At 40.6% G+C, this 24,508-nt stretch overlaps 1 protein-coding gene across 5 annotated transcripts in view; it reads left to right on the forward strand.

Moving 5' to 3' along the window:
- Ift88 (intraflagellar transport 88) overlaps positions 1–24,508 on the forward strand; it is a 134,733-nt gene that overhangs the window by 88,470 nt on the left and 21,755 nt on the right. For 4 of the 5 annotated variants that reach the window (XM_003477388.5, XM_013141185.3, XM_023560470.2 and 1 more), the window contains 4 exons: positions 773–825; positions 2,543–2,608; positions 7,413–7,519; positions 22,853–22,919. In XM_003477388.5, the coding sequence (XP_003477436.1) occupies positions 773–825; positions 2,543–2,608; positions 7,413–7,519; positions 22,853–22,919 (293 nt within the window). The remainder of the gene's footprint in view (positions 1–772; positions 826–2,542; positions 2,609–7,412; positions 7,520–22,852; positions 22,920–24,508) is intronic. The other variant, XR_010041716.1, reaches the window with a different exon arrangement.

Below are 24,508 nucleotides of genomic sequence, written 5' to 3' on the forward strand. Positions count from 1 at the left end.
AGATTTTTAAGGAGGGAAGTAATATGGTTAGATATGTATTTTATTTAGATCACAGTGGGTGGGTGTGTAGGCAGTGGGTTTGAAGTTAAATAACTTGCCCATGAGGCAGTGCTGTGAGTTAATCCATATCAGTCTTACCCTACAGCTGGGAGGTTCGCAGTCACATTGGGTAGGAACTGAGACTGTCTTTGTGTAGCCATCAGGTGAGTAGAAAGGAAATTCACAAAAGTCAGAAGAACACTAAATTGTTCCTGAGGCTTTTATTTCTGCAACTTTTGTTCTTTGATCTTTTAAAAATCCTGGTTATGATTGTTTATTTTAGAAAACAACTTGATTCCTTTTTAAGGGAAAAAAAAGGGATAAATAGAATTCTTTTTGTCTCTCTCTTTGAAGCCTTATTGTTCAAACATAAGCTCAAAAGTTGCTGCTTGAATATTTGCAAGCCTAAATATAATGAATAAAGAAAATGGCAAAAGTAACTATCATGTTTAAACAGAATTAATGGTTTTTAGCCAAACAAATTTAAGTGTTCTCCTAAGAGTGTCCAAAGATCTGAGCCAGATGAACTTTGCAAGACTTGTGAATTTAAATGCCCTAAAATGACAGGTGGTAATGAAGGAAATTATATTTCAGCTATTTTCTATAATAAAAACAAACTAACAAAAAGTCAGAGTAATTGAAAGATGGTACAGATACACTGCTTCGTAAAATGATTTGAGTATGTCATTATTTTTGTACCACCTCTAATTTCAATTAATGTATTCTTTTATAGGCCTACACAAGTGAAATGGCAGCTGATGGTAGCAAGTTGTTTTAGGAGAAGTGGTAAATGTTTTGATTTTATCATTTTTTCTATATTTTTAATTTTTTAGGTAATTGTGCATATAAATGTGTTCCAGTTATATATCTTTGATAAAACACCAACTTTTAAAATAAGTATACATAATTAAAGAGTTACATGAAAAACAGTAATTATTATGTGCAGAAAAAGTTGTACTTACAAAGTGGGCATTGTTTTTTCTGTTTAGCAGTTTTGTTTGTTTGCAACTAGGGATGAAACCCAGAGCATGTGCTCTGTCATTGTGCTGTATACACACCCAGCTTACCCAAGTCACGTATTCCAGCATCTCTCTTTAAAAATGGGTTACTTCGGGATGCCCGTGATCCCAGCACCCTGACAGACTGAGACAGGGGGATTGCAAGTTTGAGCCCAGTCTAGACCTTAGTGACCTGTCACTGAGACCTGTCTCAGAAATTTTGAAAAAGCTGGGGATTTAACTCAGGGCACAGGTTCTGTATTTAATGCCCAAGACTACCAGAAAACAAAAACAGACTGGTTTTCAAAGCTGACATATAATAGTTTTTAATGAGTTAATCATAGGAAAAACAATAAGTATTCTTTTTATATTAATTTATACTTTGATTTTCTACTCCTGCGATTCTCAGGGTCTGGTATACTCGGCCAAATTTATGAAACTATCCTCTACCTGCAAAGTCTGAGGAAAGCTTGCAACTGGACTATATATTTTTATACCAAAGATCACTAGAGATCTTGCTTCCTACTTTACTGTTATTATGCTTTGCACTGATAATACTTTTCTAAATGATAGCGATGCTGAGAGTTTTAGACTGTACACTGAATGATATGCTGAAAATATCAAAGATTACACTAGATCGTCTCTAACAGATATGTAATCTTCCTATGTAACATAAAAACAGCTCAGGAAGATGGCCTTGGTGGTGCACACCTATAATCCCAGCACTTGGGAAGCTGAGGCAGAAGGATCACCATGAGTTTAAGGCCAACCTGGGCTATACAGTGAGTTCAAGACAACCTGAACTGCACTGTGAGACCCTTCCTCAAAAAATGCGCGTGCACACACAACACGCATGCTCACACACTCACACACAGCTTAGGAAAGAAAGTCTTCAAGAAAAGCACAACTTGTGAAACTGTTGGCAGTTCTGTCCCGTTTTGAGGATGGTTTCTTTATCTCTCAGTGCCACTAGAATGCACAACTGCTTCATACACATGTCGTAGTCTTCAGATCACTTCAAGACTTGTCCATTAACAACTGTACTGGACATGCGTTAACCGTTATCAGTGTGAGTTTTCAGTCCCTTGACTGTTTTAGTGTCAGTCATGCAAAGTGCACATACACATGAGCTTTCCTGACAGATGTCAGCCAGCTTGAGGTTCACTGAGAGCCTGCTCATGACGCTGCGTCCTGTCTCTGTTTACTTTGTCTCTCCCAGGAGCTCTTCCAAGGTTAAGAGGCCATTCCTCTAGTGCAGTCAAGCCCAATCTGTTTGCTTAGATGTTAGGAATGATTTTTTTTTTTTTTTTTTTTTGCCTTTTTCTTTTTTATCAGTACCAGGGATCCAACTCATGACTGCCTGCTTGCAAGGCAGGCGCTTATGCCACTGAGCTAAATCCCCAGCCCCAGGAATGATTTTTGACCCAAACTTATTTTTCCTGTTTTGCTTAAGCCTGTTAGTTTCTCTGATTTGCTAGTAATATTTTTGTCTTTTTTATTTATAGGTAACTACCAAAAAGCATTAGATACTTACAAAGATATTCACAGAAAATTTCCAGAAAATGCTGACTGTAAGTAGCATTGGATTTTATAACTTTAACACATAAGATCTCATGTTTTATGTCCTAATATATTTTTACATTTCCTAAAGTAATTACATACATAATGCAACATATATTTTGTGGTATACTTGTTTGTTTTTATAAGGTCAGAAAATTTGACTACATAGTACACATTTTTATAGAACTTAATTATTCCAGATTTAAATATAATGCCAACTTCTCTTCAGTAGTACCACATCTATAATTCAAAATTTTATGAGATTTTCAAAAATAAATGTTGGCTTTATGTGAGTTTTTCAAAATTTAGAAACTGGAAGGTTTTATAGGAAAAATATTGTAACTGTCCATTTACTTTTTGAGGTTGGAAAATACTGAGTTTATGAAACTAGAACTAATAATCTTATTAATACTGAAAACATTATTTCTAATGCTACTTTAATTTTAAAATGTTATCTTGATATTTTACTTGTAAGTGGTAAAGTTAGCTTTGTAGAAAATATTAATTTTCCATTTTGTTGCATACTAGGTTTAACGCAGCTTACACTGATAATGTTGTGTTACACCAATAACAACAAAACAGGCTGAAGCCAAACATAAAACAACCACATTCATATGCTGCATACTCCCACTAAACTCTAAATTTTGCCCTGAAATGCTTTGGATTATAGGAAAGAGAAAAAGTTACAGCCTGTGTAATTTTTACTATTTTATAAAGAAGCAATTCCTTGAGAAGTAAAAGACTCCCAATTCGTAATTCATTGAAGAGTCTTTTTAAATTTTGTCTGTTAGTACTGGGGTATAGCTCAGTGCGAGAGTGCTTGCTTAGTACACGTAAGGCTGTGGGTTCAATCCCCAGTACCATGCAACAAAAGACAAAGAAAATACTACTAATTTTGTCCTTCAGCAACACTGGTAACAACTCACTATAGTTTACTAAAAGCAGTCTTCTTTCCTGAAACAAGTTTTCTGATCCAAAGATTAGATAGATAAAGCGCCTGTTCCTTCATTAGTGTGTTTCTCCACTTGGCTTTTCATAAAAGCTTTGTAGCAAATGGATCAGCTGTGATGGGTATTGGTGGTACAGGATCAAGGTGTTCTTTGATTCTTAGAAATGGATTTATTAACTCACAGCCAACTTCTAAATGCCAGGCAGGAAAAACCACAGGAGTAACTTGGAGAGCTTTTACAGTGCAAACTTAGCCTGCCTTCAGAGAGTCTCATTTGGCTTTGCAGTGGACCCAGGCATCTTTTCCTTTCTCTGTATCTTTTTAAAAGCTTTCTGTGTGATTCTTAATCTCAGTCACGTTAGAGAGCTTTAGAAATTACACAAGAGGCAGGGCTGGTGTTGACAGCCCTGTGAAGATGGTGCAGCCTCACAAAGGATTGGGCCACAGCTGCTCAACCTGGACCCCCGACATTCTGGGTCACAGAAGGTTATCCAGGGAATCAGCATTCCTGGCCCCTGCTCACCAGATGCTCCCACCATGGTCATGAAAACCAGAGATGTCTCTATATGGGGCCAGATGTCCCCTCCAAGACAAAATTGCTGCCATTCCAGTAGCTACAGTCCCTTGGCACCAGGACCAGGAAGGGAATGTCTTCCAACAAGGCCAAGACTTTACCAGTACAGAGAGTTTCAGAGTCACTACGTAAGTTAAATAAATGATTGCTTATGCTGTCAGGAATGCCCAAGATGGCTTTGATCTGTAAGATTTTAAAACAAGTGCAATCAATAGACTACCTTAACTGTAACCATAGAAATATTATTTACATTCATGGAATGCCTTATTTTAAACAGAGTAGTTACCTGGTAAACCCAACAGCATGCTTAGTTTCAATTATATTCTTCATCAAAAATTGACATGGATTTCTTGATGCTATTCTACATTTTAGAGGACATCTACAAAAATCAGTGATCTTATTTTCACATTAAAATTCCTAAGGCTTTCTTCTGAAACTAGGGAGATAAGAGAAACCTTATTAAGGTGAATTTGTGTATAGGCAATTTACACAGTAATGTGTAACATTTTAAGTCATTTTGGTACTAGTACCTTTATAGTACTTTTAATGCTCTTAAGTTGGTTATCTTTGTATAAATTCTTAAGAAATTACCGTGGTCCACACAGTGTTCTACAGTTGTGGATATAGCAGAAACTAATGAATTAAAATCCTTGGTGTCATGGCTTTTTATTCTAGTGGGAAAAGAAAGATAGTAACAGATATGTATTATGTCAGTAATCATAAATGCTGTGCAAGAAACAGAGGGAAGGAGATAGGTAGCCTCTGAGCAAAGACCAGAAAGAATAAAAGGAAGCAAACCGTGAGGATGTGGAGGTTAGAGTGCTTGGCGTGCACAGTGGACCGTGTGGTGGGAAAATGGGAGGAGCTGAGTCCGAGGGGAGGGTAGCTGGAGAGGCAGGGCCTGAGCTCCTCCCCAGCCTCAGATGAGGACTCTGGGATGTATTCTAGGAGACAGTCCCTCGCGGAGAACATTGAGCAAAACAGTAGTCTGACCTGGCAGAGCATCTGTGGCAAGAGTGGCTCAGACTTGGGCAGTGGATGTCACGCGAGGGTATCTGGGGCATCAGCTGGGGAGGCATCATCTCCATGAGAGAGAAAGCACAGAATCAGTCTGACCTCAAGCACTAGTAGCAGAGGTGGAGAAAGAGCAGAGCAGGCTGAGAATTTGTTTGCAAGAAACTGATGACAACTTGCTGGTCCTTTGGAGTGTAGGATGGGGGACATGTCAAGGATGGCACCAGTGACCTAGTGTGGAGAGCTGGGAGGGCAGAGCCACTAATTTCCAAAATGTGGGAAAGTGGGGAAGGAACTCATGTTGAGGGAAAGAGCAAAAGCCCCTTGCAGATATACTGTGCTTGATCTGCCCTTAGGGATTCAGGAGGCCCCTTAGTGTGCACTGAAGGCTGCTCTGGGCAGAGCTCAGTGGCAGAGTGTTGCCTAGTGTGTTTAATTAGGGTCCTGGTCCCTTCCCCATCTGCTCCCCAAAAGTTCTACAGCATCCACGTAAGGATTTATTTCAATATATTTTTGTATTCTTTTATTACAATAGCAACAATATCTTTTTAAAAAAAAAAAACTTGATTGTTAGCTTTAACACTGCCTGCTTTTTATTCATTCATTTGCTCCCCACATTTTTATCAGCTCTATCATATGTGCTGGTAGTACAACAGTGAGCGTTAAGTCTTGGTTTCTGTTCCCTAGGGCTCACTAATAATCATTTAAGTAATAGGATGTAGTAAATGATATAATTGCAAAATGGGCAAAGTGCTTGGAAGTACAGAGCTCCTAACGGTGCCAGGACTAGGGGATGACTGATTGCATGACCAGTTTCTCACTTTCAGATGCAGCAGCAGGCTTCCAGGTAGGCAAGCAGCATTAGGAGCAGCAAGGAGACGCAAGGATGTGCAACCTATTTTAAAATCAGTCTATTTCGAAAATGTAGCAGATGGAACATGTATTTTGCTATACTACATACAAAAACAAAGGTGTTTTTCTAAAAATTGTAAACCTACCAAGGACAAAGAGATAATTAAATTTTGGGAAATACAGGGGAAGTTTCCACTAATAAAGAGAAGAAACTTCAGGGGCACATAAGGTAGTGATGATGTGGTAAGAAGCAAAGCAATTCATGACTCAGCGCCAGAAAATCACAGGCCTTGGGGCCATGGGGGGACAGGGACTAAGAGCTGGGTGAGGGTGTCCAGGCCCCAGCTCCCACCTGCCGTGCAGCATGGAGACAATGTGAGGGGCCTCTCTGGATGTGCTCAAGATGTGTAACAGAGTCAAAACAGTTACTGCGAAGCAGAGGAAAGAAAAGACTGTGCAGATAGCGAGGGGTGAAATGAGAGCGAATATGGGAAGAAAGGAGATCTAGGGGGGAATTGTGATGTTGGCGTGGGGTAGGTTTTCTTCAAGGTACCGTGGGTGTCAGGTGGAGATCTGATCTATTTTATTTTAGTGAAGTTGCAATAGTGCATCGACAGGAATGTGACAAGGGCTGAGGAGACGCAGACCAGCTTTAAACTGTGCACAGGTAGAGCGACAGAAGCTTGTAAAGGCGACCTCCGAAGACCCTTCACAAAGTGGTCTGATGGGAGGTAGGGTAGGCGAGATAGGGGTGGGGTCAGGGACAGAAGACAGTGGGTGCCCAGAAGGTGGGCAGGGGACAGATTTCAGGAGCAAAACCACCGTCCGTGAAATTGTCAAAGTTAAGCTGGAGGTGTAGCTTAGTGGTAGAGCACCTGCCTCGTATGCCCTGGGATCCATCCCCAGCACTGCAAAACTAGATGAATGAATGCATGCATGCTTTTACTCACAATAAAACCCTTTTTGGCAATTATTACTGCATGTTGAGATTGTCTGCATTCTGGAGCCCAGAACTGCCATGGAGCTCTTCACATATTTGTATGAATTGGCATAGTGACAAGTGTCACACCTGCCTTTGGCATTCTCACCAAGCAGTGTCCTTGTGCTGCGCCCCCCTGGGGTGTGGTACCCCAAGGACCAGTCAGGTAGACAGGGTTGGTCCAGGTGGTCCAGGGACTGCAGAGTACAATTGTCTTTTTTTTTTTTTAAATCGGTACCAGGGATTGAACTCATGACCACGTGCTTGCAAGGCAGGCGCTTATGCCGCTGAGCTAAATCCCCAGCCCCCCAATTGTCTTTCAAGAAAGAAAAGAGATGTCATTTCTAGGTCTCACTCCTACTTGTGTCCTGAAAGGCTGAGTCATTGATTGGTGGATTTTCACCACTCTGCATGCTTCTTTCCTAAATATATTCTTTCACAATCTAGGTCTGCGCTTCCTGGTTCGTCTCTGCACAGACATTGGATTAAAAGAAGTTCAAGAATATGTCACAAAACTCAAGAGGCTAGAAAAAATGAAAGAAATAAGGGAACAGGTATCTCATATTGGCCAAAACTGCTATGTGTTAATTTTCAAAATGTCAGCTCAACTACATGTTAGGAGCTTCTGTCAGAAAGAAACATTAGAAAATCTTTTCTGCTCCAGCATGGCTAAAATTTTAGTTTAAGGATAAAGTTTTGTAAGAAGTGGGTTCCCTATGGATAGAAATGCAGTCTATTCTGTGTAGTCATTAGTGGATAGCTACTAGCAGGCAAACAATAAAACAAAATAAGTTACAGCATAATTTGAAAACTTGATTTTAATCAAAGTTCTATTTTTAACAAGAAGTAATTATTGTACTTGTCTGTAATATCAGTACTGTTTTCTTTAAGCTGCTTCCTTATACACCAGAGCATGGCTCCGAGTATACCACTAGTACACATGGAAACATTAGAACGCAGCTGTTTTATGCAGGATGTAGAATAAAAATCCTTATTACTTCTTTAAAAATATCTTCTCTCCTATGTTTGAGCCTAGAATATCTAAAATGTAATGTGATATTTGAATATCTACGTCTCATAGAGGATATATTCATGAAGCTGACTGTACTATATTAGAAATAATATAGCTGTTCAGACTGAGGAATTAAGTTAATTTTTTATTATGAAAATATAGCAGCAAAAGACTTTTTTCAAAAATATAATTGTCTTGATTATAGAGAAAAATCTAAATTTCATATTTGCCTTAAAAATGTGAGTGGTTATCTTTGCTTTTAAGATTTGATTTAATCATTCTCTTTTTAAGCATCCAGTTGTAAAAGAATTATGAACAAATACGTTTTTACTGTGAAGTATCACTTTGGTATTAAAATACCAAGTGAGGGTATATAATTGATACCTGCTTCAGTGTACCAAGAGCTAATGAAATTACATAATTTCATGAGAGCCTTGCAAAACGCTAATTGATGTTCCAGTGATCACAATTCCCTTAATAATCATTATTTAATGTATTTCATTTGTGAGATCAAAAAGAAGGCTATGTTTCAAACCAAGAAAGTGTTGTGGAACTCAGGGCACTGTTATGCCAGGCTCCCTAATCAGAGCCTCGGGTCGATGTACGGAGAGTCAGAGTCTTCAGACTTTGTGAGTCTGAGCAACTGTGTTTCAGCAGTGACCTGGACAGTGAGCACAGGTGTGCAGATGTGGCTGGGTGTCTCATACTGAGATGGTTTGTACGGTTGAGCACTCCTAAGCAGGAAGAAGCACCTTCTCACATGGGAACTTCTTGCAGCCAGTTCACAAGGAGCTGTTTTAAGCCAGCTCGTGTTAATAGGAGGTGATAGTGGGGTCTGTCTGGGGGAGGCAGCACGTGCAGCTAACGTACCTTCAGTTCAGTCCTGTTGTCCCGCCCCCCTTTTTTTTCTCTTCTCACTGCCCCCTTCCCTGTCTCCAGAAGTCTGCATCCTGGTTTCCTTCATCTCACCTGTATTTTTTATAAGATTTTTTTTTTTTTTGTCTTTTTCATTTTTATCGGTACCAGGGATCGAACTCACGACTGCCTGCTTGCAAGGCAGGCGCTTATGCCGCTGAGCTAAATCCCCAGCCCCTTCACCTGTATTTTTTAATTAACTTATTTATTTATGCTTAGGTTTCTCATGAAAAGAAAACATACTGTCTTTCTGAGTCTAGCTACTTTCACTGGACATGACAGTTTTTAGTCCCATCCATGTTACCACAAATGACCTTGCCTTACTCAAGCTGAGTCATGTTCCATTTGTATGTGTGAGTACCACATTTTCTTTTATCCATTCGTCTGTTGGTGGCATCTAGACTTTCCCCCAGCTTAGCTATGTGAAATCAGCATGGGTGTACGTGTTGTCATGTAGAATACCGTCTTAGTTCTTTGAGGCATGTCGGCCTGAGTGGTATTTCTCGTGGTGCTTCTGTGTTTATTTTTTGAGGAATCTGCCTGCTGGTTTCCATAGCACTTGAGTGTGTTCCCACCAGCGATGGAGGAGGCTTGCACCCCACCCCTCCTTCACCTCCATTCCTCCTGGAGTGAGAGAGAATCGCCATGTAGTTTTACTTTGCACTTTACTGTTGGCTGGAGATATTGAATATGTGGGCCTTTGAACTCGTCTAGAGAAGTGTCTTACTTGGTTTATTGGCCAACTTTGTTTATTGTTTTATGGGGGTTCAATTTTTGAGGATTTTTTGGGTATATTTTAGAATTTAATCTTCTTTCAGAAGTAGCTATCACAGATTTTCTTCTCTTTAGTTTCTTTGCTCTGTGGTTTCCTTTGCTTTGCAGAAGCTTTGTAATTTGATGTAGTCACATTTGTGGATTCTTATGTTATTCACAAGAGATCTTTTTTGTTTCCTCTTATAGTTCTTGGGATTGGGAATTGAACTCAGGCCAAATACTGAACTATATCCCAGTCCTTTTTTAATTCTTAGACAAGATTTGGCTCATTGGTAAATTGCTCAAGCTGGACTTGAACTTGTGACTCTCCTGCCTCAGCCTCCCAGAGTGTTGGGATTACAGGCGTATACTCAGCAGGCCCAGCTTCCAAGGACTCTCTGTAAATGTCAGCAAACACTGATGCCAGGGAATCCTTGGGAATGAACCTGAGAGGTAAAGAGGAAAACATCCCCGTAAATAGCCTTGGAATGAATTTTACCAATTTTTGCAGGTTACTGTTAATTTAATTTCCTCATTCTTAGTTGTGTCTTAGTTGCATCTTTTTTTTTTTTTTTTCCTTTTTCTTTTTTCTGGTACTGGGGATCGAACTCATGACTGCCTGCTTGCAAGACAGGTGCTTATGCCGCTGAGCTAAATCCCCAGCCCCGTCTTAGTTGCATCTTTACAGGACTTGTAACTCCTCATTTGCTCCCCTTCCCTTTGCCCTTTTCTCTTTTTACCCTCTGCTTTAGCACAGTCTCTGCCTATATTTTTAAGCTCTTTTTTATAAGTAGGGCTGACTACTTTGGACAGACACTCTTGAGGACTGATGAATTTTTCTGTAGTTAAATGAATAGATTGTTACTGAAACAATACTTCCTTTTCACTTACTACTACGCATCTCACTTTCTCACATCAAAACATTTATATTTTTATTAAGTATCCTGAAACTATGCTTTGAAAAAAAGAAAACTGCTTCTTACAGTGAAGATAATAGTTTCTTCTGAGAATGTATTTTAAAAGATATTAGACTTAACAAGCCCTGTTTACCTTGGCACAATGTAATTGACAATGATAACCATATTTCAGAAAGAATATTTAAAACCCATGGTAGCAAATCATTTGTCAGGGACCCCAGGAATTCTGAAAATATCTGTTTTCCTACAAATAAATGATTTTTTTTTATCAGTAGCGGGGATCAAACTCATGACCACATACTTACAAGGCAGACACTTATGCCACTGAGCTAAATCCCCAGCCCCTAATAAATGATTTATTATTTGCAGATCTTTGTGTCATACTCAATAATTCTCCACTGACTTTAAGACTCCTTGAACATAGTCGTGTGAGTTAGTACCAGTATGCTTGTGAACTAGTCAATGTTTCCTTACTTATTTTACCCAAATTGTTAATATCTCTGAACTTACACAGAGCCTCTTTGGGTAATATTTTATTATTGACCTTATTGTAATCTGTGTAAAACTCAATGTTACTTAGACATCTTCTCTCATGACAGTTTTTCCTCTTGCACTCGATTTGTTATACCCCAACTGTTTAAGAATTAAAGTAATTCAGCACTCAGGAGGATGAGGCAGGAGGGTCACTGTGAGTTCAAGGCCAATCTGAACTACAGATCAAGACCCTGTCTCAAAAATAAAAAGCCATAATCCACAGCCACAAAATACAAACAAAGTGTAGTCTCTCTTTTCAGTTTGCTTGAAATCTCTTTGGTTTCTGCAAATTTCACCTAGAGTGACTCTTTCTCTTCTCCCCCTTCCACAAATTGTCCTACTTGCACAAGAGTTTTCTTGGTCTTCTTTGGTATCCCTCATTTTACTTTTACAAAACAGAATAAGGCCAATCAGAATAGAACAATAAAAGCAATGTAGGACTTCAAAACAAGATAACAGGAAGTCAATGGCTACCATAATAGCTCTTGTCTTCAAAATAGATGTTCAGGGTTGGGGCTTAGCTCAGTGGCCTAAGTGCCTGCTTGGCAAGTGCAAGGTCATGAGTTCTATTCCCAGTACCCCCCCCCCTCAAAAAAAGCTGTCCTTACGTACATCAGGCATAATAAAATCAAACAAAGCAAAACAGAATAAACCAATCAAAACAAAAGAATGAAGGCATATTTTAAAAAGAATAAAACCAAACAGAATAGAATAAAGTCAATCAAAACAACAAGTAAACATGATACAAGATTTCCAAACAGGACAATAGGAAATCAAGAATGACTACCATAATGCCTTTTTTTTTTTTCATACCAGGGATCGAACTCATGACCACACGCTTGCAAGGCAGGCGCTTATGCCACTGAGCTAAATCTCCAGCCCCTCATAACACCTCTTGTTAGCTTCAAAATTGCTGCCCATACCATCAAACATAATAAACTCAAACAAAACAGTACAAAATAAAACCAAAACAGAGTAGCAAATAAAATAAATCAATAAAGTGGAACAAAACATTGAGAACAATATTGGATTTCAAAAACAAGACAGAAGGAAGTTCCCATATTTGCTATACTGCATATTGCTGTCCTCTTAATAGATGCTCGGATGACCGGCCATAGGCCTGCAAAGTCAATAAAGCGTTCAGCGTTAAGTTGTTTTGATACCTCAGATGCCATCAACTCAGCCTGTCCTCCGAACCAGCCGGTTGCTCGTGGTGGGGGGTGTTCTTGGCTCCTGGCCCATTCCAGTTGGCTCACAAGAAGAGTGAATTGTGGTCTTGTGCTTCGTGTTACTCCTCCCAGGCCCAGCATAGCTGCTCCTGACTCATGGGAAGCACAAACTTGGCTTGATCTCCTCTCGGGACCCGTGTGGCTTGCACCAGGTGACAGGAAAGGCCCCCCATTTTACTTTAGACCCAAAGAATAGTTTCTTGATGTATCCTCACCTACATTTTACTAAAAAACATGAGGGGAGGAGTACCAGGGAAAGAAACAATGCTAGGAAAAAGACAGGAGGCTTACAGAGAAAGAATTCAGGCAGATCTGAGAGCCGGCGTCTCAGGTTGTTAGCACCCGTCCCATCTTGGGTCCTCTTTCTTAGACCATGAGCCCATGAGGCAAGGCTTTTGGTTTCTTGGCTTATATGGGCATAAAACCTATAGTTATGAAACAAAAATACAATGAACTTCCTAGGGATGCTGCCCTTTTCTAAATTTGAATTTAGACTCAGTCCTGATGTAAAAACATTTTTCCTGAAAAATAATTAAAATGTCTTCACAAACATCATTATTATGTTGGTATAGTACCTCAGTATACATACATGTCTTGATTTTTAAACAGTTTGACATTGTGAGTTAAGCATCTATATAATGTTTGGTAATTTTCTATCACAAGTCTAATTCTCATGTTTTTGTTGCTAAAGTTGCTGGCCCTTCTATGTATTTGTAGGTGAACTCTCCCATATTGCTAATTTAAGGCATTTTGGGTGACAGGCATGCTGGTGAAATCTGGGGTGTCATAGATGATCCCAGCAGGCCTTTATCTGGAGCTGCCAAATGATGCAGCGTGGACCTGTCTTCTGGCTTAAGGAGGAAGAGGTGAAGGAGGCAGCCTGGCTAGCCCATCCCTGTGTAACATTAGCAGTCTTTATCATTTGGGGGGAGGGGGGGTTGGTGGTTGGTACCAGGCATCAAACTCACCTTCATGCTTGCCAGGCAGGAAATTATGCCACTGTGCTAAAGCCCTAGCCCAACATTAGCAGGCTGTCTCTTTATGGTAGCAGTTTTCCCTGTCATTCTGCTGTATTACATCTGCTTAGCCAGACTTAACAACTGTGAGCTGAGGGTGCAGTCAGTGCACAGGGCATGTGCTGAGCATCCCTGAGCCATCTGTAGCACTGCAGAAAATAATAACAGTGGCAGCAATAACAGCGGCTTATATCTATTGAGTGCATGATAAGGGTAGGCCCTGTTAACGAATTAGGTACCGCAGTAACTCTGTGTGCTGAGTGTGATGTCATTACCATTTTTATGTAGATCAGAAACCGGACCCACAGTGCTGACTCATTCTAGGTCACTCAGGTACATTGGAGCAGATGCAGGAGATAAATCCAGGCGTCTGGCTCCTAAACCAAGGTTCTTTCTGCAGTATGAATGGCAGAGAAATGGAATGATGCATATAATGATTTTCAGTTACTCAGTCTGCATCCAGAAGAGCTGGTAAATGCCCCTTCCAGCAGCCTGCTACTGGATAAGGGTCAGGGTCTCAGAATAGTGCTACTGGAGGTGTGGTCTGTGGCCAGTGAAGCCTCAGAATCACCTGACTTTTTTAGTTTTACAAAACTTTGGATCCCAGCTCAGAGATACCTAAACCCTGCCCTAGATTTAAAATCTCTAGATATGAGAACCAGCAGTGTGTGTGCACACACATGTGGGTGTGGGTGTGGGCGTGTGTGAAATTTTTATACACAGGGATGTTTGAGAAGCACTCAGACTTTATGCCCCCAAATGGTCACCTTGCAGATGATCAGATCCCAGTTCAGTGCATAGAATCTGATTTAAAATGAGAGAGGGAAGTAGACACAAACTGAATTGCCATGGATTTTTAAAAATTGTTTTAAAATGGAAAAACATTTTTGTGTAGACGTTAGAAAGAAAAACAAACCCATCCAGGTTGATGTAGGTCAGGTTAATGTATCTCCCTAAGCCCTGGCTCCTCCTCACTGCCCCCTGTACTAGGAACCAAACTCAGGGAGAGCTCGGCTGCATCTGTGGTGCTTTCTTATTTTTTATTTTGAGACAGAGTCTTGCCAAGTTGGTAAATTGCCCAGCCTGGACTCAAACTTGTGATCCTCCTGCCTCATAGAGGTTTGCTGCCATGCCCTGCAGAGATACTGGTTTTTTGGTTTTGTTTTTTGACTTTCAGGTGTTTTTTTAAAGATGTTTTGTTCATGTGCATCACTGAACATGAAAACATTAGCTGCAAGGAGTCTATCAAGGCTGGATTGTACATGTGGGAAAAGGCAAATAGGGAAGAGCAGAATTGAAGACTTTTTTTTTTCGCATGCCAGACAGGTGCTTGTGCCACTGAGCTAAATCCCCAGCCTGAAATGAAGACCTTTAAATCTGAAAAAGGAAGAGGAAAATAGCCAGAATATTAGGAAAGGTTTGGAAACTACTGAGAGGGACAGAAGGGCGAGGGGAGACAGAGACAGAGAGACAAGGAGAAGGGAGAGGAGAGGAAAAAAGAAAGGAAAGAAACAACACACTATGCAGGAAGTGTTCATTGCTAGTCCCAAAGTAGAGATCCTAACATTTTGATCAAATTCGTAAGCTTTTCGAATTTGAATAGAGGATGCCCTTCCAGCATTTGCCGTCTCCTCACCTCCACCTCCAAGAAATCAGGAAAACATTTCAGGAAATGCTTTTTTTTGGCCAGATTGATAAATAATATGTGACATTCAGGATTAACATAGTATATAATTGGTACTTACAAAATTTCCAGTCATTACCAAAAAGTAATAAAAATAAGTTTAGTCTAGTTGAGCAGAAACCCTTTTGGTTCTATTTTTAATAGGAAAGAGAGTCCATTTTAAGATCCTATAAAAATATAGCTTTAAAACTGACTATAATAAAAAATGCAAAATCTTTTGTTTATATATGTAATAAAATCTACCAAAAATGTCTTATTCATGTTATATATCATTTCACTGAGGAAATTTCTCAAAAAATAGAATCTATATCTTGGTATCAAAATATACCAAGATCTGTGGTATTGTGCATTGGTTACATTTGGCAGGCTGAGATTGCCAGTCACTTCTTTCTTCACTTGTGGTCCTGCAAAGCATTTCTCTCCATCTGGTGTGCACTGTGGAGGATCCAGTAAGGCACAGGATGGGGGCAGGTGGAGAGGAGCCCGGAGGCTGAGGTGCGCCTGAGACCGGGGGTGTAGGGGGAGCGAGAGTGAGGGCTCAGCCCCACAGAGACTGTGCCTGGGGACCCACGTGTGGAGTAGCTTGGGCTGGACCTGGAGCTGGCGTGGAGACAGAAGGTGGCAGAGATCTGAGGGCAGGGAGCGAAGGCCCTGCGCATGGATTCTTTGGATTTGAAGTCGCTAGGAAATATTTTTTTTTATTTAAAGAGAAAAAAACAAACAAAAAAAAATACATGGAGATTTAAAAAAAAGGGTAGAAATAATACAGAATTACAGAAAAATAAATGGTAAGAAATCACCAGTTGATAAGTTACATATTGTCATCTTAAAATAGTTGCTCAGGTTACAAAATTAAAGTGTGTAAAGTGACATTCAAATAGTGACACTGCCAACAGTTCTGTTCAATGATCTAACAAAAACTTAGTAATATGGTTATCAGTCCTACACACTTGTTTTTTATCTTAAAAGAGGGTAAGATTAAACATATCAAAACAGAATAAAACAGTTCAAAAAAAAACAATTTAAAGAAATACAGATTTCAAAGCAAGTCCACTGGAGATCTTCACTGTTTATCTAATTGTCTCTAGTTTCTTCCAAATAGTTGTCCCCATCTTCATGCACATTAAATACATACTGCATATTACAGAACTAATCAAATCATTACAGGATGATGAAGGCTTTTTAGGTCTTCACTATCTGACAGTGGGGAAGACAATAATAACTACCATAGTGTCTCTCATTCTCTTCATAGTAGTTGTCCTTATCCTTTTTTTTTTTTTTAAAGAAAAGGAAACAAAAAAATACACGGAGATAAAAAAGGGTAGAAATAATACAAAATTACAGAAAAATAAATGGTAAGAAATCACTGGTTCATAAGTTACATATTGTCATCTTAGAAATAGCTGTTCAGGTTACAAAATTAAAGTATTTAGAATGACATTCAAAAAGTGACACTACAAACAGTTCTGCTCAGTGATCGAACAGAAACTCAGTAATATGGTTATCAGTCCTACACACTTGTTTTACATCTCAAAGAGGGTAAGATTAAACATATCAAAACAGAACAAAACAGTTAGAAAAACAATTTAAAGAAATACAGATTTCAAAGCAAGTCCACTGGAGATCTTCACTGTCTATCTAACTGTCTCTAGTTTCTTACAAATAGTTGTCCCTATCTTCACCCACTTTATGTACTTATTGCATATTATAGAACTAATCAAATCATTACAGGATGATGAAGGCTTTTTAGGTCTTCAAGATCCAACATTAGAGAAGACAATAATAACTACCATCACATCTCTCACTCTCTTCGTGGTAGCCATCCCCATCTCTACATACGCTGAAATTGAGCTCAAGAGACCAGACCAATGTCATTCTAATCAGCGAACAATAGTATTACTAGAATTTATATCATAATGCTACAAAATTAGCATTGGGTTTCTTAGCATCTCTTCTTCAGAGTATCTGTTCATTACATCTTGCATTATATAAACTGTTCCTGTAAATAGTTTTTTAAAAATCTTCTCATGTGTGAATTTCTACGTGTACATCTATCCTCTCTGTATTATAGGGAAAAACAAATCATAACAAGACAGCAAAACAAATTCCTAGGAAAACATGCAATGAAAAAGACACAAAAGACCACAATATTAGGTGATCTACCATAGTTACTATGCTTTCTCTTGTTTTCAATAGACTTGTCCACATCATCGTGCTTAATATAGTTAAGCATAGTATTACATAGCTGTTTTTATAAAAACACAACTTTGAAAATATTGTAGGACTTGAGAGCTGTTAATAATCAATACCAGTATAGATATCTTTTACATCTTGTCATCTTCAGAGTAATTGCCTATACTTTTAGGGTTGATACTATCAAGTATAACAAATTCAAATAAAATCAGCCAAAGTAAAACCGCGGTCTTGAATCAGATTCAAATAAGATCAGTCATAGTAAGACAATGTAAGTAATACAAGGTTTCAGTTTAAGTTAATAGGAAATTAAGGATAGTTACCACAGTATAACCTGCTATTTTTGGGTCAGATGTCTGTGCCCTCAAATCTGATATGAGGGGCTGGGGATTTAGCTCAGCGGCGTAAGCGCTTGCCTTGCAAGCAGGCAGTTGTGAGTTCGATCCCTGGTACCGATAAAAACGAAAAAGATAAAAAAAACATCTGATATGAGTGGACAGACCAGAACAAATTAAATTCAAACTAAACAGGGCAATAAGACTACTGTGTTTTTTAAATCCTGATACACTATTAACAATGACCTCTGCCTTTTTTTTATAGTGTATCAAAGCTATCTATACTAAAGATTATAGCTTACCGTCTCTGCCTCATGTCTGCTACTCCACTTTACTGCTATAATTTGTTCACCTTACTCCCTCATTCCACTGTCTGCCCCATTCATTGAGGCCTCTCTGCCACTGTTGCTGGAATCCTGGTATCTCTTCCTCTCTTTCTCTGGAATGTCCTTCAGCACTCTCTGTAGAGTTGGGTTGGTGGCCACAAACTCCCACAGTTCCTCCTTGTCTTGGAAGCATCTTATTTCTCCATTAATTTTGAGAGAGAGTTTTGATGGGTATATGAGTCTTGGTTGCAAATTATTTTCTTTCAGGACTTGGAATATTTCTCCCCATTCCCTTCTCGATTTGAGAGTTTGTGTTGATAAGTCTGTTATTATTTTGATAATTTTCCTGTTGTAGGTAATTTGCTTCTTTTTCCTGGCTGCTTTTAATATTCTGTTCTTTTGGTGGATTTCTGGAATCTTGATTATTATATGTCTGGGTGTAGATCTGTTTTGGTTGTAGATAGCTGGTGTTCTGTATGCCTTTTTTTTTATCTGGATATCATTTCTTTTCCCTATACATGGGAAATTTTTCCTTTAATGTATCTGTGAATATTCTTTGTATTTCATTTTTGGTTGCTCCTGCTTCCTCACTCACTTGCTTTATTCTTAAGTTATGTATCCTTTTGTCATCTTCTAGCCTTTGAATTGTTTCTTTCTGGTTCCTTGTTATTTTTAAGAAGTCTTTTCTTTCACGATCATATATCATAAATCTCTCAAGTTTCAAAAGGCTAACTTTAGTTTCTGTCTAGGCGTTTTGCCAGTGGAGTTTGTAGTTTCCTGGTAATCGCTTTGGATCTGTTTCATGTATTCTAAGTTATGTTTAAATTCTTCTTCAGAAGTTTCTCTTTCTTTTCTGATTTCTTCCATTCTTCCTCTGAGTTCTCCTGGGCGGGGCTTATCATTTCTTTAATTAATCTCTTTATATCTTGCCTCACTTGGATCAGAAGTAAAGTTTTAAATTCGTCTGAGATCAACTAGGAAATATTTTAAACTCTGTTTTCTCTTGAATTGGAATTCAGGGCCAGTCTTAAGAATCCTTAACAGAGTAACAAGTAATTGTTTCTTGTTCCAGTGGACAGAAACTGACCTTACAGAATAAACACATGGCATGGGGAACAGAGCCCTGGACATTTTTCCGGACTTGAACACTTGTCAGCTCTGTGAGCTGAAATGGACATTAATCGTGGGGACCTCATTGCTGTTTGCTGTAGAATGAGGACAGTTGTTCTAGATTGGTCCCCTCATGCTACCTGTGGTCAAGCTTTCTTTTTCCCTTCAGTCTTCGCTGACGTTACTGGATGCCCACAGAGTCACGGCACTGTGGGAGCAGCAGGCCTGGGCTCCCACGCTCAGGGTTCAGGTCCCAAGGACAAGGTGGACCCCTCTGGGCCTGCAGTGGTCTCCACACACTTGGGCTCGCCCTGCTGTGCAGAAGCTGTTGGATTCAACCCCTTGAAACAGTTCTCATGTTACTCTTCTAGTCCCAAAAGAGGAACATGTGACGCTCATGGGCATATACTCGTGTTGGCAGGACATTTAAAGGGGAAGAAAGCTTCTTTTCTTCATTCATTTAATTTGCTCCATTATTTTACTTGCATTAATTTTGCTCCTCTGTTCTGTACCTCCTCTTTTTTTTCCCTAAGAAGAGTTGATATTTTTTCAAAGTAAGTATGGTATGTTAGTTTGAAACAATAGATGTTCTTTTAAAAATTCAGGCACATTTTGTAAATGACTTTTAAATCAAATAAAAATGAATGAAGAAGTGAAATAGAACTTTTTTAACAAAAAGTTTTATGCAAACACTGTCTAACTCTCTGACTTCCCACTCTGCTTAGTAACAGGGACTGCTGTCCATGTCAGTAAGGATAGATTACCATCATCCTTCGGTTCCATGTTCCCTTTCATGGCTCGCTCTTTCCATTTTAACACTGTCATGCTGAGAATAATTTTTGTTTGGCATTGTTTCAATCCATTCTTTTTGTCTATTCATGACAACAAATGAGTACAAATTTCTATAAACTTTGTTACATGTCAAAACTCTAAAGAATTAAAAAATGGGATATTTGTTATATCAAAAACCTGATCTACCACATGGTACAACCTCACCATCACTGTGTTCAGTATTCGGAATGTACCTGGCCGTGTGCTAGACCTGGGATGGGCGGTGCACCATGTGTGTCTTAGGTACTTTTCTATGGCTGAGCCAAAATATTTGACACCCGTAAGCTGAAAGAGAGACAGTTTATTTCTGCTCAGTAGAAGTTTCAGTTGATAGTTGTCTAGCTCTCTAAGGCAGGGTAGCTTGGCAAGGGGGCAGTGCAGAGGAGAAAGATTCGGGAGCATAGCAGGGCAGCCAGAAGGCAGGGAGCCTTCCTTTGTACCTTGGGTTCCAGCTAGACTGCCCACCATCAGGCACTCCTACCGGGGTGGGCATCTTTACTTCCAGCACTGCACCCTTAATCCCAGCATCACACCTTTAATGCCAGCCTTAATCACACACCCTATATCCAGCCACCTCCCTAACCCCCCCCCCCTCCATGTATGACTGCACGGGCTTAGGGAGACATTTAGGTAAAAGCCATAACAAGGTGGGTCATTGTAAAGCAGGACCTCGATCCTTCAGGAGTGTGACCTAGTGGTAGAAGAGCCACAGGAAGCCATCCCCCCCCCCCCCGACCCCTGGGAGCTTCAGGGGTCTCCACCATGGTGCGTGAGCTCAGCTGCAGGCCTTCCATTGCATTGTCCCTTTGTAAGTCAGTTTTATTTTGTACTTATTTTCATAGTTTTATGTCCCCTTTCTATGTAAGGTTCCCAATTCTGTAAACCTCTAGCCCCACCAATTCTGGGTTATCTTTTCACTTTTCTCCCAGGCAAGGTCTACAGTAAGTTATCCACACTAGATCCTTATTTTCTCACTTCTCGGGTGCCCTCCAGATCACCCTAACCTTCACCCCTTTCGTTCAGCAGTGGGCATCATTCAGAGTAATTGCCTACACATTAATAAAAGTAATAGCTCCTCCGATTTTCACTCTGCCTGACCTAGTACATTGTGCTTGTGGCCTCTGTAACACCCCTTCCTGGTTTCCTTCCACCAGGGCCGCTTCAGCTCTGCCCACCTAATGAGACAAAATGGGCTGCCAGGCCAGCCCGCAATCCTGGGGGCCCCTGGCACCTCGCTCAGCACCTGCATGGCTCTTCTGTCTTGGGGAAACACTACCCATCAGACCTCTGCCCTGTAAATGCCATGAACCGTTCGTTAACTGAGGCTAGATAGATCCTATTTCTTTTGAAAACTTTATCAAACCTTTGTTTGGTTTTACTTTTGAGGTTGCCATCTCTGAGTTCTGCCCAAGATCATCACGGTAGCTGTTATAGCAGGTGGAACATGAGGCTTGTTCTGGTGAGATTAATTGGTCTCTGAGTGCAGACAGGTACTGGTTGGAGGAGAGGGACAACCATGCTATACTCACAGCCAGGTGGCGAGGCAGACAGAGGAGCCTGCGGAGCAGGCCTGACTACAGGTGCTTACGGAGGACCTGGAGGGAGCAAGGGAGTGGCTGCCGGCAGAGAGGCCTGCTGGACACGGAGGACTGCGGCGTTTCTAGGGGCTGCTGCTGTCAGCTGTCAGAAGTAGGGAGGACAGACTGGGGAGCACAGGCCTGCACGCGGGGCCTGCCTGAGGCCCTGGGGAGGTGTTGACGGGCGGAAGCCCTGGGATCAGTGTGCTCTGGGCATTTTTCCAGTGCCCTAAGGGTGGGTTAGGAAAGAGGTACGTTGCTGAAGCCACCCAGGTTTAAGTGTCTCTGGACTGGAGAAGTTGAATGGGAAATAGGAGGGGTGGGGCAAAGGCCTTGGGCCTCTGGTGGGCCTGGGCCATGGCAGATGATAGGTATTTAAATTCTTTGTTACTTAAGAGTTTCTTTTATCGATGAAAGCAAGGAAAAATCATATTTCAAGGGAAGTAATTTTTTCTTTCCAATAGAAAAACTTGGCCATGTTTACGTCATGTTTTAGGAGAATACAATATTTCATTTTATAGAAATGAGCCTTGAAGTATTGAAAGGAATTTTTTCTTCCTGGAAGACCAGTGTCAATAACCTCAACCATGACCTGATAATTTATAAATGTTTGGGGAGTATTCAAGCTTGTAGGAGTAAATAATTTGTCCTTTCAACTAAATATTAAACTATATTATTGATGATCTAGATAAAACCTCTACATTAAGAAGTTTCAACTCAGTTACAAATGTTTATCCAAAGCTGTCAGTCTGTATTCACTAACCACCCTGTGTCACCGTAAATCAGCCATTATACATAAGAAAATTTGACAGTGTGCCTTGCAGGCAGATTTAGTGTTAACATAAAAATTCTGCACTTGCAAATAACACAGAAGAACCAGACGATGTAGAAAGAAACCTAAGAATATCACAGTTTGGAGATATTTCTTATGCTTGGAAGATGGGTCTGGATCTCAGACCCAGATGGGTAGGTTGGACAGATTGTAAATATTTTGTGAGATTTTTGTAGCACCTTTATTTTAGAAGTTCAATTTCAAAAGCCACCTTACTTTTTTTTATTTTGAGGATTTTATTTTATTTTGAGGATATCTCTATCCTCAAAGAGATTGGATCCAACTATTATAGATTAGTAGAAGTAGGACAGAACTTTTTGTAGCTTTCTTTCCTCCTCTTATTGACCTCTTTCTTAGACTATTATGTTTTAGGCCTGTGGCTTCACTTCAGGAAAACACTGATTTTTGAGTTGTGTAAACATTTTGAGTGGAAATGTCTTTGTCTTAGATGGCAGCTTTGAACCTTTTCCTTCTGTCTTTTTTCCTCAAGAATCAACTATCAGGTGATGATGAATTAGTTCTAAGAATGACTCTGTAATGTTACTTTAGTGTTCAGCCCTTAACTAGAGTCCGCTCTGAAGTAGTACTGATTATTCTTGTAAATCTGTTTCTTATTGTTCTAGCGCATAAAGTCGGGCAGAGATAGCAGTGGGAGCTCTCGTGGCAAAAGAGAAGGGAGCGCTGGCAGTGGTGAGTGTCCTTGGGCTGAGGGGCTGGCCTTGGCAGATGTCTGGAAGCATCGGAAGTGACCTCAGTGTCCTTCGTACGTTTGGGGTACACACAGTAAAACCTCACTTATTCTCATTTGGTAATCAGTTGTTCTGATATGTACATGAATGTAAGTATGTCATATTTCATTTCTTAAAATAACATATCTGTTGCTACTAATTGATTAATCGAGTAGGACAGATTATCAGAGATGAACACCACAATGAGTTTTACTCTGTTACATTTGTAAGTTTTCTGTTTGAAGGAATACCATGAGAAGCAGGGTGATCTCATACAATGTTTCAGTCTGACTTAATACAGACCCAGTGACAATCTAGGAACCAGAAAATACAGTTCATGGCTCATTCCCAAGCACAGCACCATACACATCTGGACCCGCCGTGCACAAGGCAGGGCTTCAGGTGATTCTAAAGGCCTCTGCTGACTCTGTGTAGCCTCATTCTCCTTAAGATGTTTACTAAGTTTTCACCCCTTTTCCCATCAACCAAAATGAGTTTATAAGTTAAATTGAGTAAAACTTTGGTGGTTTTTAAAGAGAGTAATTGAAAAAAGAATGCTACATTGGGATCCATAAATACACCTGGGTTCCGGCCTGCCTATACCCGGCAGTTTCCGCACTCCTGACCTAGCTTAGTGCGCCTGCACAGCTGCATTCTGTGAGGGACCCAAAACCAAGAAAAAGGAAAACACACCTCTGATTTCAGGCTGCACCGCACTTGTTCACAGCATCTCCTACATACATATAGCCCGCCAGACACCATGCCGAGTAAGGGGACTGGGGATGAGGAAGATATGGTCCCTACATTCCAGATTAGAATCTAGTTGGAAAGATAAACACATACGGTTCTGATTCTGCTCCCAGCGCTGGCGTGGCCTAGATGCGCATGTGTGCTTTCTGATCTCCTAGGGCTGGGAGCAGCTCTGTTTGCACAGCACAGCTCAGTGGCATCTAGTTCTCACCAGGTAGATGGATACCCTGTGCGCCAGCCCAGCTTTGCCTCCTCACCCTGGGCCACAGCAGCCAAGACCCCGAGCTTGAGAAATTAAGAGAAGCAATTGGACTGAGTCCCGGGCGTACCCAAGACAGCCTTTCCTATCTGCCTCCTTGGTCTCCCACTCCTAACATGCTGCTGTTTCTTTGTTGCCCCCAGACCCAGACCCCTTCTGCTTTAACTCCCCCGCCTCGCCCCCCTTCCTGCTTTAATGGACTCATTGGACCATCTGGGCTTGGATCGAGCAGAGTCGTGGGGCTGAGACCTGTGGCTGGCACCTGTGTCGGGGGCAGAGGCCTTCTGCCCTGGCCTCCTTACTGCTACTCCTTCAGCTTTAGTCAGTTTTCCCTTCTCCTGTCCAGCCCATTTCAGGCCAGTGCCAATAGCCAGCCCTGGTGCACAAGTGAGCTTTGTCCTCATGTGTGGGGATTTCCCAGCAGACTTCTGTGCTGCTGAGGCCTTTTCCAGCAGAGTTTCCTATTGCTTGGTTCCTTGGCACTGAACAAGTCCTTCCCAGGCTGCTTGCTCACTGACGTCTCCTCCTGCTGTTGGGTGTGG

The sequence above is a fragment of the Cavia porcellus genome, unplaced genomic scaffold, assembly GCF_034190915.1.
Source record: "Cavia porcellus strain 051 isolate PalLab524CR breed Dunkin Hartley unplaced genomic scaffold, mCavPor4.1 scaffold_21, whole genome shotgun sequence".
Classification (NCBI taxonomy): domain Eukaryota; kingdom Metazoa; phylum Chordata; class Mammalia; order Rodentia; family Caviidae; genus Cavia; species Cavia porcellus.